The sequence below is a fragment of the Megachile rotundata genome, chromosome 1, assembly GCF_050947335.1.
Source record: "Megachile rotundata isolate GNS110a chromosome 1, iyMegRotu1, whole genome shotgun sequence".
Classification (NCBI taxonomy): domain Eukaryota; kingdom Metazoa; phylum Arthropoda; class Insecta; order Hymenoptera; family Megachilidae; genus Megachile; species Megachile rotundata.
Window position 1 is genome coordinate 6,902,632 of NC_134983.1, and position 16,544 is coordinate 6,919,175.

Sequence of the window (16,544 nt, forward strand, 5' to 3'; positions counted from 1 at the left end):
ATTCTCATATATTTTTCCTTATAGATATTTTTTTTTAATTAATGTTCAGTATTTTATGAGTAATGGTATTGGCACAGTAATAATAAACTACTAGCAATAATAAAATATAGTAAAAATATAGTAGTAACAGTAATGGTTATAGTTTGTTTAAACGACGACAATAATTTTGAAAAATTATTCGTATTATAAATAATGCGTACATAAAAATGTATGTATAATACTTATGCAAATAGTGATATGTTTAATAATTTGTTATCAGAATACGATTATAATTATAAGTTTCAAAATATGACTTATGGAAATTAAATTATTAAAAGAAATAATTACAAGGTATTACAAGTGGATAGATATTTTTAGTCTCCTGGTCATAAAATGAATTTCAGTTTACAATAACTGTTAATAATAAACTTTTCAATAAACCGACAATAAAAAAGAATTATAAATATTTAAGTATTCTGATATAACAAAAATTGAAAACAAAAAACAAAGAAAGTATTATACCAAATCTTCTATCTAATCTTCTTCTAAGTATTCTGATATAACAAAAATTCAAAGAAAACAAGGAAAGTACCATACAAAATCTTCTATAATAATAATTTATAACTAAAAAGTAACTCATTATTTTTGCGTACCTATAACATTTATATTCCAAGTCTCTTTCTTAAAAATCCAACATATTTTAAAGAACATTCCATTATCACAATAGTTATCTTGCATTGTTAACAGAATTATTAATTAGATAAACATTTCCTTTTCAAGCGTTAATTTCTGCAACTAAACTAAACCACAAGAAAAGCGAATACAGCGTCGAAAAAATTCCACATTTAATTTGTCACTGTTACAACTTTTCGATGTTTTATCAGAGGGCGATGCTAGATAAAACGAGCAGCCTTCGTTGCAACACGGGGAAATTAAAATCGATTACGTAATTAGGTAAGTGTACTTAATAGCCATGCCGCGTGACGCGTTAAGTATTCAAATTAACTAGAATGTGGAGTTGGCAGAGATCAATTCCAACAAACACGTTTATTACGCCTATTTGGGTAAATCTACCCTTACCAAAAACGTGGTAAATGTGAAGGAGCATGAAGCTCGATATACGAAAGAGATATAAAGACCTGGAATGCTCGGTTTGCGTCGCACAAAGAAATGTTTCGGAGAGTGTCAATGTACTCTGTGCAATATACCAAAAGAGAATCGTAATACAGAATGTACTGTGTCAATATACTTTGCGCTGTGTCATTAAAGCGAAGCCACTTCCTAACAACTTAATTTATGACCTGACAATGAGTTTATCACGGTCGGGCTGCAACTATTACTAGCATTTCATGTAATGGAGAATTTGGAAATTTAGAAATTGAAAAATTGAAAAATTGAAGAATTGAAAAATTGAAAAATTGAAAAATTGAAAAATTGAAAAATTGAAAATTTAGAAATTTAGAAATTGAAAAATTGAGAATTTAGAAATTTAGAAATTGAAACATGTAGTACTTTAGAAATTTGTTAATTCGATGATTTAAAAATACGAAAATTGAGGAATTAGAAACTTCAAGAATTCAAAAATATGTATATAGATATAATCATCTAAGAATTGAGTATAAATCTAAGAATTTAAAAATTCGGCAATTTAGAGACATAAGCGTTGAGAAATTCGAAACTTTTCTAAGTTTATAAATTTAGAAGTTTGGGAGTATAAAAATATGGAAATTTAAAAATTCAAAAATTAGGAATGTAAAACATAAAAAATTTGGAAACATACAAATCTGAAAATTTAGAAATTTGCAAATGAAAAATTCGAAAAATTGACAAACTGCAAACTAAGAAATTCAAAAATTCGGAAATTTGTCTGACCTGAGAGACGTAAAAATTGATAAATCGAAACATTAAAGTTGAAAAATTGATAAATTGAAAAACTGTAAGATCGAAAAATTTGGAGATTGAAAAACTGAAAAATTGAAGAATTGAAAAATTGAAAAATTAAAAAATCGGATAATCAAAAAATTGAAAAATTGGAAGATTGAATAATCAAAAAATTGATAAATCGAAAAATTAAAAAGTTGAAAAATTGACGAATTGAAAAATGGTAAGCTTGAAAAACTGAAGAATTGAAAAATTGAAAAATTAAAAAATTGAAAAATCGGATAATCAAAAAATCGAAAAACGAAAAATCGGATAATCAAAAAATCGCAAAATCGAAAAATTGAAAAATGGAGAAATGGAAAAATGGAAAAATTCGAAAATTTAGGCCAATTTAGAAATTGAGAAATAAGGAAATTTGAAAATTCAGAAGTACAAAAATTTAAAAACAGAAAAATTGATAAAAATAAAAATTAAAAATATAGAAAATGTACAAATTCATGAATTTATCAATTTATTTGTCTGATACAATGAAACATTGTTAATGAATTATCATCCTCGTATATTTTCCCCACCTTTCAATTCCTCTCGCACGTTATTAATTCATTTAATGAATTCAGATTAAAATTCTGTTGAATACGTTTCTCTACATTTGGTAAATACAGTGGCTTTCATTAAAATTAATGTTATTTCCATGTATATTCATGAGCAATTACATTAAAGAAATATTGTTATATAATACTTCTGATAAAGCGTTTAATTTATTTGATTATAATGATAATTTTACTTATCTGATATAATTTTTATGGACATGGAAGAAAAAGACAGAATAACTATACATTCTATCTTCGTAAAAGTATTCGAACATCTTTTATTCATTATAGATATCTAATTAGATGATACCACGATAATGTACATAAGTATACATTATTTAACAAATGATATAAATGCGATTCATCTTGAAACATCAAGAGTGGCAGAAAATTTTTAACATCTTTATAAGTATAAAAATGTTTTGTATAACAGGTGTGAAGTTATAGAGAAAAATTAGTTTTATACTTGAACAAGAGATATCGTTGTAAACACACTGTGTTAAGATATTAATTATGAAAGCCATACTTCACGAAAGATGATAAGAAACACGAAATTCACCAACAGAAAACTGTTAAAAGAATTAAAAATGACAGAGTGTAATTATTCTTCTTAATAGCCTTACTATTTTAAGGATTTGTAAAGAAAATACTATTCGCCGAGTGTTAAAAAATAATGGGACAATATTTCATAGAAAACTTGAACGAAAGAAATTGTATGAGGTGATTCATTTTTGCTAACGAATTCATTTCGCGAAAAAATGTAAATGACGTAATCATTCTTGACGAAAGCAAATTCAACATTTTCGAATCGGACAAACGTCATATTACAAAACTTCCGTTAAAAGCCCTGTGCGCAATATTCAAGAATTAAAACATGTTCCAAAAATATCAATACTTTATAAAACCATGAATTATTCAAAATTACACTTTTTCTTAAGGTAACGGCGCATTATGTGTTAATTAACTGTACTTTCTCTCGATATATTCAATTTCAGCCTTCGTTGCGTAAAGAAACAATACACAAATTTTGTTCCGATGCCTTGTTTACCGTAATTGATAATTAACTGTTTTATATTAAACAAACTGATGAAAGAATATGATTATTTTGATCAAACTTTCAAATTATGATATACGTAAATTTAAATTAATTTTACTAGTTCTTCGTTTAATTTTATATTGTCAAATTTCAATATTCCAAAATAAATATGTATTAATAGTATTCGTAATGACTTACAGGGTGTTGCCTGTAACTCACAATTTTTCTACCAACTGCAGCCACCTTACGAAAAAAGCTTAGAACAATATCTGCGGGGTATGAAGTGCATAATAGATATTAGTAAAGCAAATTTTGAAAACAGTTTGTTCTCTTGGAAAAGTCAAGGTCACTTGGGTTTTTTAAATAGGAACATTTCTTTTATTTATAGATTTAGAGGACATCGAAACGAATTCAAAACACATGTTACATGATATTTTTATTAACATATTATTCGATTTACAGAAGAGGAAATGTGAAATACTTAGCTTTTGACTTTGGTAGTGCAACAATTAGTTGATTCCAACGAAATTACTGGATGTAAACACGCGAATAGAATGTAAGAAAATTACACTTTATTTAATTACATGTTCAAAATGTATGCCGCCTTCCATCACGTAATATTCCGGTCTTTTACTTCACATTTCCACTTCTGTAAATCGAGTAATATGTTAATAAAAATATCATGTAACATGTGTTTTGAATTCGTCTCGATGTTCTCTAATGCTTTGAATAAAAAAATGTGTGTTCCTATTTAAAAAACCCAAGGTAACCTTGACATTGCCAAGAGAACAAACTGTTTTCAAAATTTGCTTTACTAATATCTATTGTGCACTCCATACCCTGCAAATATTATTAACAAATTATAGTTGTATCCATTTTCTAGGTTAACTAGTTGTTTAATCAAATTTTAGGCTATCTGGTTAACTACATTTTTAATTATATTAAACTTTTCTTTGTAAGGTGATTGCAAGTGGGAGAACAATCATGAGTAGCGTTACACCCTGTATAACATTTGATAACAATATAATAAATATAAAAGTAACGCACCTAAAAGGTAGAAATAGAATAAAGAAAATTATTTACAAATTTAAAAAATAAGTATAAAGATTTTAACGAAATTTCTGTCAGTGAATAACATAATTTCCATAGAGTAATTCAATACTACGCTTATCTTCAAGTGCAAAGTTACATCAACTAACAGTTATTAGTAGACAGCGGATGTTTATGTAAGTATGGTCTTATCAAATATTTCCTTTATTTAGGTGATTAAAACCATTATCTTAATTCGAATATATTGCACACTCTAAACAATTTACTTCGTTTACTTATACGTGCTAATAAAGTTTACATTTTTTCACGCCTTGTATGTTATAATTACGTAAATATCTGCAGTCTATTTAGTAACTGCACTGAATTAATTTGCTACGATATTTTTAGCTTATTTACAGTTATATTTTCTAGATTGACTAATTGTTTAATCAAATTTTAGGCTCTCTATTTAACTACATTTTTAATTAAATTTAAACTGACAGAATCATTTAAATAACTATAAACGAGAACTGTTGTTTCCTAACGATAACATGGATACATTTTTATTTGTTTAGTTTGACAAACTTTTAGTAGTCGAACTTCATATAGCAAATTTTGAAACAATTTTATACAGGATCAATTTATAATTTATAGTTGCATTTAATTTACTCTTATACATATAAAACAAGTTCAGAAATGTGACAATTGGTCTCTTACTTTTGTAAAGGTTACAAAATAAAATTAATGTTAGCTTCAAAGAAAACATGATGATCCCCCACCAAAAATAACATACCAATAATGCATATATATTCTACATAAATTCACGGTTTATATCATAAATATATATGTATATATCATGTCTTATTTACAATGAAACGAATATGAAAATAGTTGATGCATCAGAATTAAGAGTACAATGACCACAAGTGATGCAGCGTCTACAAATAGTACATCTACCCTATATAATTTTTGCAGTCGTCAATTTCCGTAAAATAAAAGGCTACGTTTCACGGAAATCCAGCATGTTGGGTAAACGAGCAGATAAGAGAACGCTGGTAACTCATTGGACCACAAATTCAGGGGTCAATGGGCATCAGTCTGCGGGGAGACATTCTCGACAGCTGGAAAAGTCAAGCCAGTTTCGCAACGCAGCGACAGAAATGGGCCACGCAAAGAAGACTAGATATTGACAGTGTTCCCCTTCACCGACCACGAGTCAGATTTGCAGTGAACGCTCGTAAACTATCATACTGAGAGAATAGCAGAGAAATACGTTAAATTCTTACGAGAGTCGATAACTCTTATCTAGAGACATTTTTAACTGCATCGTTACGTTCGATGTCGCAGAAGCTGACGAATAAGTGTAACGAAATTTACTTTATTTTATAACAATCTACATAAACTTTCAAGGCGATCAGTTATGAAAAATAATTTGTTTGTATAAAAAAATATATTATCAAGGATATGAGAATGATCGTTTTACATGTTTCTTATTTTAAGTTACAAAGTTAAGGTTATCTTGAAATCTATGTTTTCATCAAAATAAGGAATGGTCTTATCGTTTGTTTACTTAGTTTTAACTTAGTTTTTATTTTCAAAGTAAGTATTGTAATCGACAGGCTTAGTGCTAATATCAATATATCAGTTTTGATAAATGGATGTCATGTGGGTATTCTGTGTATTTGAACTTCTATTTTAATTTGATAACTAATCTTTTAAATCAATAATACTGCTGATTCAGTATTCTTTATGATTTTAGGTACAAATTAGAACAAACGGTATGGAATTATTGATAATACTTGATCTGTTTTATACTGAAACTTTAAAGCTTTTTCTAATCTGTAGTCCTACAGTTTTAATTAATGAATTTCGAAATTATTGCAAATCACTGCTAATAATCTGAATTACCCTCTGAAATGTAGACAAAACCTGCTATTAGCATGGACGTTATCTTGCCAAATCTTAATAAATCACTTTCTAATGCTGACAGAAAAGATTTAATTAGATATAAGAAGAATTTCTACGCATTTCTATTCCAGTATATCGTTATGAAGGTATTTTTTCGGTTAAAAGGATCCTTTTATTTACATATTATCTTTTTAAAACTACCTTAAGAAATTAAGATAGAAATTAATACATACAAAATTGTAACATACTAAAATCTCAGTTTTCTGTTACAGATTTTACTCCTTAATAATTGTATTCAACTTCAAATATGTTTATGCTTGTTTATGTATTCTTTCATCCACAATTTTAATACAAAGACTCCTTAACCCCTTCCCGTGTTATTTATTTATCGGATGCGTCCGTCAAGACTAAATTCAGGACTATAACATTAAAACGACGAAGAAAATTAAAATGTACATATTTTATATTCAGGGATAATGAACTTATAGTTGAACCTAAATTTCAAATCGAAGAGCATTCAAAATTTGAGTAAGGTTTGTCACATTTTAGCTGTAAGTGCGTCACGAGTGAGACTCATCAAAGCACGAGAAGAGGTTAATACATCAACCCTAGATATTAATAAAATTAGGAGTTAGTCTAATATTTTGAAGAAGTCCAGAGTTTGATGTTCTTTAAAAGAGTCTCTTCTCGTTAAAATCAGATACGTTCGAAAACGTACGACAGAAACGAGGTTTCGTATGTTTGTTCGCGCGTGTTCAGACTCAGTCGCAGGAAGGTATTCCAACAACACGTCCTACATTCATACGATTATCCATCAGCTCACGTCCTACTCACCTCGGCTAGGAGCGTCAGGAGTAGTAGAAGAGTGCCGCTGAGCCTGGACACAGGCGACGGTGAATCGATGGCCACGTTCTTCATCCTTAACAGAATCTACTGACAACGATGCAATTATATTTTCCTCGTTTCCTTTTCTGCCCTACTTCCTCTTCGATTCACTCACCGTATCACACAAACACTTTCGGTCGTTAGAAATGCGCGCGAGCTCACGCTCGTGTCTCTCGATCGATCGACGACACCGGATCCCGTATCACGAGGAACCGCGTGTCCCAACCTGGATACTTCGCGACGACACCTGTTCGCCCGATTGACAGGTACTATACTGCCGGTAACAGCATTGACGATCACTATGGAGCCGTGAAAGAACGACAGCTGCCATATCCGAGCTGGTTCGAGTTTGGCTACCCGGAACACTTGTACGCCTCTCCCCTCTGTGTTGTTCCGGATACACTGGTAGGAATGTTGCAAACGACAGACAGTGCTGTCTGAACACGTTCTTCCTGATGGTCTACTTCTCTGTACACTTACTTTTCACCGCTAGAACTCAGTCTTTTGGGATACCCCCGAATGTCGGTGCAAATTAGCTCTATTTTTTCCTCGTTCTGTCGTTCATTAACCTCTTAGTTCCTCTTTTCGTCATGACTGTCGAATATGTGCAACTGGTTCGACGGTTTCCAAATGGAATGTCAAGCTAGAAAGTCGATGAACGACGACCACACGGACGACATGCTTACACGGTGAATTAAATCGCTACGAAGAATCAGAAATTATCGACATGGTTGTTGGTAACCTTGCAGGGGGCCATTTCTTCTCTTCAAGTGCAATCTGAAACTTGAAGCATAGAATAGCTGCCGGTTGGTAGGATTCTACCTCCCAGTGAGTGTACCCTTCCTTGTCAGCTCATGGAATGGGATAACGACCCGGAGGGATACTACCCTCTAGACGAGTTAACGAACCGAGTGAGCCGAAATCGAAGATGCCACGCTTATTAGACGATAAGATTCCCTGAAAGCTGTTAATTTGTTTATCAGCTGGGTTGAACCTTAACTTGGTCCTTTGTCGATCTAGTAATTATTTGTACGTTCGGTAGGTTATGTTCGAGGAAATGACTGGAATGTACAAAGTTCGTAAAAAACGATAATAAGAAAATACTTGTTAAATGAGGATGACTCTTTTGTTTGTACGTCTGATTCTTATGCGGTCTCTAAAACGGCCTGCGTTAATATTGCTAAATTATGTAAATAGCGTTGCGGAACGCTGAACGGATTTGAATCATTTATCCATATAGTCTAGCATGATTTCATTTCCTCCATTGTCTTTGTCTCTTTGCATTTATAAACGAAATGATATTGCGAAAATCTTCACGATACACGAACGACTGTCACTCGGTTCTGCATTGTTCCCGGAATATCAACCGAAACGTGCCACTACGTACGATGTGTTCCAACGTCAAGGTGAAACGGCAGCCGCACCAAGCTATCAGCACGAAAGCAAAGCACGTTTTATACTTTCGTTCGATGCGGTCGTGCCTACTGACAGAAACGAGTTCTCATTCTTTCGCTGGCTGTTTCGCCACGAGAAAGGCCATACCGGCCAAATCAATATGTCAATAACAAGGTACCACAAGATTCGACGTGAAACGAGCAAACTGTTGAACAATATCATACGTTCAGCCCTCTGCACATACACAAACACACACACCCATTTGTCCTATATCACCAGCGGAGCGGTTGAGGTACATCCGTGATCACTTGACGAAGAAACAAAACACGTTTGTCATATCACTCGGAATACACTGTCTCGAAACTTGGACTCCTTTCTCCGAACGCCAGAGATCCGGCACTGGGGCAACGAGGGCGAAGTGACAGCCAGGATCGTTGGACGCGCGGGTCCTTGCCACGAAGACAGACAACAACAGGGTCAACGTTAAATCCTGCGGCAGCAAATACGCGATTTCGTGCTACGGGAGGTGCACTCGGTCAACTGGCGCGCTTTCATGACGCCTATCCCGGCGCAACGGGACCTCGGCTGCTCTCTCGGCACTCCAACTCGTGTCTCGCCGAACCAGCAGCAGCTAAATCGCTTGCCTTGCCTCGTCCCTGGCCTCCCCCACTAGCTGCTAACCTGACTGCCTTTCCATTCCATTCGTTTCTTTCTCATTCTCTCCGGCTATCTCTTTTCATCTTCTGAACAGTTGGCTGTCCCGGTCGGATACCCGGCGCAGCCGCCACCACCTCCTACTTCCCCACCTTACCCATCCCCTACTGTGAACCTAGCTCCGAGTACCCCTACCACTTTCCCTGCTCTGTTGTTTCCTCCCTCGATGCTCCTACAGCTAGACTCTGGTCACAGTGCTGCCTAGTGCAGACCTAGGGCCCCTATACCCTTTCGTCGGATACGGACCTGCTCTCTGACGCACACTTGCTGTACAGTCTGCGAGCAGAATTTGCATGTGCCTCGATTTGTCCGCGTTACAAAGGCAAAGAAAAGTGGGAGAATTAATATGGGGGCCTCTCTTGTGAACGCTACGAGTTGGAGTCTAACCAAACCGCACCAGCAGACTCATTGGAGTTGCGCGTGTATAGACCAGGAGCCAGTAACGTAGCTTGCTAGAGAGATTCGAGATGACGTCTGTGGTTTGTGACTCGCCTGTTGGTCCAACGATGGGTCTTTCAAGGAGATTGCGAATCGATGGAATAGACGTTGCTGTTAATGATGCGGATGTGGTGATTTGATAATGTAGATATTATGAGATTTGGCATGTATTGTGATCAAGTGGGAGAGAGTTAGGCAAAGTTGGATTGTTGTATATATTAAAATTGAAATTTTCAAGTATTTATTGTAAAATGTATTTTTTTTTTTATTTATATTAAATGTTACATTTTGTTTGAAACGTATTCTTTTAGTAGGTATATTTTTATAGGATAAATTGCTAAATTATGCGGTTAAACTTGAATAGTTAGTATTATAAATTCAATGTTTTTATATGAATGATATTAAATTCTTTCCTGTTGGAATTAAGGTGAAATATATGTATAAAAAAGAATGATATAACATGCAGACGCCAAAAGTTATAATTTTATTTTTCACCATATTTTGGCCGAAAGTAGAAGGATCGATAAATTCAAAATACAGAGGATGTAAAAAATGGGCGTATATCTAAAAGAGGAAGCACTTCGTGTAATCTAGTAAATAACTCTTTTTTAATTTAATTATAGGAAACTAAAGAAATATTGTTTTACTGACTGTTTATATTTAACTATAATGAAAATGTATGTTCAATTTAATAAACCAGTATAAAAAAGTGTATACTAATTTTAATTTAGATAGAAATCAACGTGCTTTGAAATTCTGCAAAATTGAGTAAATTGAATATATAAGTTGAACAGTAAAATAAATAAATAAAACGAACAATGCACAAGCTTTAAAAAAATGAAGATATCAGACACTTTTTAAAGTCATGAGATGCTAATGCATTATTCTCATACACCGTTATTAACTGTATCTGAATATAGAACGATCATATACAGATTAGTACAGTTTCATTAATAACTAGCTGAAGTTATATAACTGTTTAATATAATTAACATAGTACTAACGATTTAGCGTATCATAGTTAAGTACGTTAAAAATTGACTGAAACATAAATTAGACACGCGCCTAATTCTAATATTAAAGATTATGCTGTAAAGTCTTCGACAAAATCTAATTATAAACTCTCACTGATTTACCATTACGGAATCTCTATTAATACGTGGACACCCAGGAAACAATACCCCTCACTGATTTCACACAAGCATTCTACTTTATAATGCAGAATTCTTGGAATATGTCTGAAAGCTTAAAACTGATAAACATAATTTCAAAATACAAGTGTACAGTATATGTTTATAGGAATTCTATAATTAGTTGAGACACATTATTTCTATAACTACTAGTTGTATAATATACCTGTTAGTATAGATATTAGTTTTGTAAAACATATGGCGATATTAAGTTCTAAGCTTGTAAATGTGTTTTCCTTATAAGGTCACACTTCAATCAGTAAAATTACTCACATTTTAAAAACACTTCTAGAAACATAATAGTTGTAACATAAAAATACAAATTTCAAAAAGTCATTGTTCCAAGAATAATAACACGATGTGAGTTTCTTCGAAATCATTTCCAAAGGTAGTTCTTTCAACTGTTGAATTATAGTCTACCAGGTAGAATTACCTGGACTTTCAACAAAGGATGTTAAAACGAGTCTGCAAAACATGGATTCTAAATGATATTGTTATTTACCTGTTACAACACACGTTTTCAATTCTACTTCCTGTCATTAAACTGTTCCTGCACAAAGAATTTTTCATGAATAAATTAAGGTAGGCATAGAGCTGAATCAGATTTTTTGTGATGGAAAAATTGTTCGAAAACGTATGAATTTGTACATGTACATTTCATTGCTTAATATATTTTGTACATTTATATATACAGACATTTATACATTTAAATTTATAGGTTTATAAAGTTAAGGTATATTTATAATAAAAATATGTGATCACTACGTTTCGAACATTGAAACTTACTGCATACACAGAAAAAATAATAATAACAACAACGAAATATTAATCTACCAAAGATCAAATAAATTATTGTTCTTAATTTAAAAATTATTAATATCGATTTTCTATTTTACTTTCTGTTTAATGAAAACTTTCAAGGAACACGATATTTGAAAATCCAAACATGTTTGAAACGCAGCAGTATGATCTTATGCTGCCACCATCAGTCTTTTGTAAAAAGTCCGAATTCAAAATTCAATGTATATACTGTCTATAACCAAATGGAGGCATTATTTAACAAATTTTTAAAGCTTTACACGAATACATAAAATAATGAACGACATAAATTCATTCAAAATAAATATTTAAAAGTATTAGAAAAGATGATGAAAAACAGTGTTCAATTTTAATTTAAAACTTCATTTCTATATCTCGACTGTCAGTATCTCCATTTATTTTATACATATCCTACATACGTTATAATTTATACCTTAATATTAATATACTCAGAATGCTAATAAATCATAGTTAAATTAATAAATTAATAATCGATACATTCACTCATGGCCAAAGTCATCGATGACAATTTTCAAAGATTTAAAATGAAATGAATTTTCAGTAAATATAAAATAAATTTATTGCACGATAGTTGAAAAAGAGAAAGATATGCTACATATTTTTCTCCCCCAGTTTGCGTCTATTTGTCCCTATAGTAACTAACGCTTCATGAATACCATGCGGAGTCCATATTATAGCTCAATGTTTCCCACTTCGTCGGCCATATTGAAACGTCACGTTTACGCATGCGCAGAACGCGCCAAGTGGAAACAGTGCGCGTGTTTATAAAACATGGTGACAGCCACACCTTTTTTCTTCTTTTTCTTAGCACATTACTACACATATACTTTTGCTGTCGCGTTCCTCTTCTGAAGTGAGAGTTGCTCGTTTCGTGTACGGACATATGGAACATGTTTTGCACTTGTATCAATATAATCTACCTCCATAAGCACCGTGGCCCCCACTAAGAGTAGCTTTCCGTCGGCGTTTGCTCTCTACTCTCTGCTCCTTATTGCTAATCCTGAAACGGAAGATTGCTGTTATTCCTGAACCTGTATTTTTGTTTTCGGCTCTGTATATGTATAATTCAAAAACAGAAATGTTTTCAAACATCATGCGTCATGGTAAATGAAAAGGAAGGCAGTATAAATTAAATACCATTAAAAATGTTAAATATTTTTGTATCGCGTTTTGATTAAAGCGTAAAGTATAATGTCTGAGAGAACACTTTTTTATTAATGCATTCGCAGTGACAGTAATACTGAAGATATTAAGATTAAATGAGCATGCAAATAAATGATTATATTGTAGAATTAACAGGTTAAAAATTAGTTTACTTAAGTTTTATATTACCCTCAATTTTTAATTTTTTGGCACTCTTTGATAACAGGTGGTTACAAGCAGTTAATTAAATAGCAAAAATGCTTGTTAGTAGCATTTTGCAAAGTTCTAAGTGAACATAATTTTTGAAGTACTGTAAATATTTGTGGGTGAATACAGTATACTGAAAATATTATTCATTAACAATAGTAAGTAGTATTTTGCGAAGAACGAAATCTTAATTTTAATATGGAAGATTACAGTATTTTGTTTTGTAGTGCTGTCAATACGGTCGTTTGTATAAATTGCAAATAATTAAGGGTAAAATAAATTCGACAAATATTATGTAGCATAGACTAGGTGTAAGATAATCATTGACACAATCTGTTTGTATGTCGCACGAAGATCTTTAGAGTTTAAACAATCTTTTACCATCTTCGTGTCACACCCTACTGTATCGGTTGAACTGATCACGCATTTTAACAGAGACAAGATATGTAGTACTCGCTCGCTTAATGCACGATGTTCCAAAATTCTACAATATCAATATCTAAAAATTCCAAAATCTTAACCTTCGGAAATTTCACACTCCCAAAATTAAAAAATTCTAACGTCCCGAATACAAATTTCAAAATTATAAAATTACAAGCGAAACTTTGGAAAACCACCATACTCCGATATCGATCAAATTTTGCAAATAAGCTCTTTTTTGCAAAAGAAGATATCCGTGAGAATGGTTTTTGGTGACTCGAAAGAAAATTTTTTGCCACTGTCATGTCATTCCCTATATTATCGACGAGTCACAGTATAATATGCAAACTGTTCTAAAGACATAATTCGCATATTTGGACTAACGGAATATATTACAAACAGCATAAAATCAATGTTAATAAATATATAATAAATACATAGCATATAAATCAATGAAATCAGTATTAATTGGATTTTTAGGAAAATTGAACAAGTGGCGCCATCTCTTCGGCGAACAGGGTGAACTACACACATTTGAAACTGTAGTTTAATTAGTTCTACTCTTCTACCGCTAGATGGGGGTACATTAAACAGAAATGTGGTGATCATCAGAGTCGTCGGCCAAGAAGAGTTCTATTGTAAAAACCGTCGATTAAGAAGAGTTCTATTTATATTTATGAACAAATGATTAATATTTAAAGCAATCATCGTTTGATCGTATTCAATTTTATTTGAAAAACAAAATCGTTTGCTTTTCATTCTATAATCAAACCTTATTTCAAGAACATGTATTAAAATTAAATTCAGCATCAATTTAAACTATTACTATCTATAGGTTGCTAAAAACTTGATCTCATTTGTCTTCATCCCCCCAATGACACACTTGAGAGAAATTTTTACTTAATTATGAGTAATTAAATTAATTATCAATTACATGAAAGATCATAAAATTTTTATTTTACACTTTAAGATCTTTATTATACAATTTAAGAAATTGTTAGATATTAAAGAAGATTATATAACGTGTCATATAAAATATAAAATAAATATTTAAATAAAGATTATTTCATTACAGAATTATATTTAAATAGAAACATGTTAAGATTAAATGAGTATTCAATTTATGTATGACATTCTCATTACATAAACAATACTTTATTCTTAATTCTACGTCATTACTGACATAATCATTTTTTATCATTTTGACAAGGTGACAAACAACTCATCCAACCTACTTTAACATATTCAATAATGTAGAGTAAAGCTTCAATTAGCAACGGTACTAATTACATGTTGATCTATGCATTAATGATCATGTATTTATTAGGAATCATGCAGATACTTTAACACGTTAGCAAGAATCGTAAAGGATGACATCATCAACAGATTCGTTCCATTTCGTCAGTGGATACTTATATGCAGGTAGTTTTATTTGCATGTATATAATCGAATATCTCATAAATGATATAAAAACACTACCGTTCATATACATTCAACGGTATGTTAAAGGTTACAACATTTTTATTTCTGTGCCAGCAATATTATCCATATTACCATCCTGCATTTACAATTTTTATTTCATTACATTATATTAATTCGGTATTAAATATTTGAAATTTATAAATCTCTGCATTTGAGTACGTTAAAATATAACTAATAATATTTTAGTTAATTATTATTCGTATTCTTTATAGAGTTTTTTTTTAGAAGTTAGTTCTTTATCTAACAAATGTATAATACTGATTATTAAATTTTGATATTACTAACATTTATTAATAATCTGTTAAATATTTTATTGTGAAAAAATCCAGAGCAATCTTACAATTCTTTCTTTAAGTAATTATTGTCAGTTAGGTTAGGTCAGGTTAAAACTAGTAAAAGCGTAATAATATTTTAGTTACTTATCATTCATTGACTTTATAGAGTCTATTAAAAATTAAAGTAGTTCTTTACCTAACCACAGTTTAATACTGATTATTAAATATTAATATTACTAACACTTATTAATAATTAATCTGTTATTAATTTTATTCGGTGAAAGAATAATTTTCAGATCATTAATACAATTTTCATGAATCAATTATTATGAGTTAATCTACCTTTCTTCGTGAATGTCTTGCGTCGCTTTACTGTTAAATTCTCCTGCAAGACTCTAATTTAATTTAACTTGTGAAGGTTTTATTAAATTGCATTCTATTACTCTGCCTACGGAGAACTGAATTGTCTGAAAATATCCATGCGTGAACGATTTCTTAGAGTCATCGATTATTCGTGTTTCGTTATTACCGTAAATAACGATTCTAAAGGTAGGACTGCTATAACGTGGGCGAAAGAAAAGAAATATGGCACAGACAGGGACGTAGCAATTATATTGAAAAAACAATTTCCTTCTTTAATTTTACCGATAATATTCAATTAGAAATTCACAGAAAGAAAACTTGATTGCACTTTTTGGTATATTTCAGTAAATCAAACATCTTCTGCGTTTCAAGTATAAAATCTAAAATCGAATTTACTGCATACCTAATTAACTTCTGAAGAATTTATAATGAATTAAAAAATTTAATTAAATGAATAAACACTGATTAATTTAAAGAAAAATGTACAAGTTTCCTTTTATTACTTTTATTAATAAAATGAGACAACTAAGACTATGTAGAATAAAGTAAGACAAGATATAGCAAATGTTTATATTGTATGTACAATAGCTTTAAGTACAACAATATAGAAATCATTTATTTCAAATTTTTTATTCGAACTTTTAGGATGCTGAAGAAAATTAATTTAAAGTGTGTACGTTTTGTACGGTCGTTAAAATAGTATATCATGTCGAAAGAAACTAATTTTTTTTAACAGCAGAAAATGTTTTAGAGAAACATTAGAATTTGT

The 16,544-nt window shown here is 31.2% G+C and overlaps 1 protein-coding gene across 10 annotated transcripts in view; it reads right to left on the reverse strand.

Annotated features, from left to right (window-relative positions):
* Window positions 1-9,538, reverse strand: part of Ptp10D (Protein tyrosine phosphatase 10D) — a 160,323-nt gene extending 150,785 nt beyond the window's left edge. For 7 of the 10 annotated variants that reach the window (XR_013039445.1, XR_013039443.1, XR_013039442.1 and 4 more), the window contains exon 1: window positions 7,258-9,534. Coding sequence is in view for 6 of the 10 variants with exons in the window: in XM_076535956.1 (XP_076392071.1) it covers window positions 7,258-7,341 (84 nt within the window). In the remaining 4 variants the exon portion in view is untranslated. Of the gene's footprint in view, window positions 1-7,257 lie in introns of all 10 variants that reach the window. The other 3 variants (XM_076535937.1, XM_076535932.1, XM_076535958.1) reach the window with 3 other exon arrangements.
* Window positions 9,539-16,544: the final 7,006 nt, after the last annotated feature.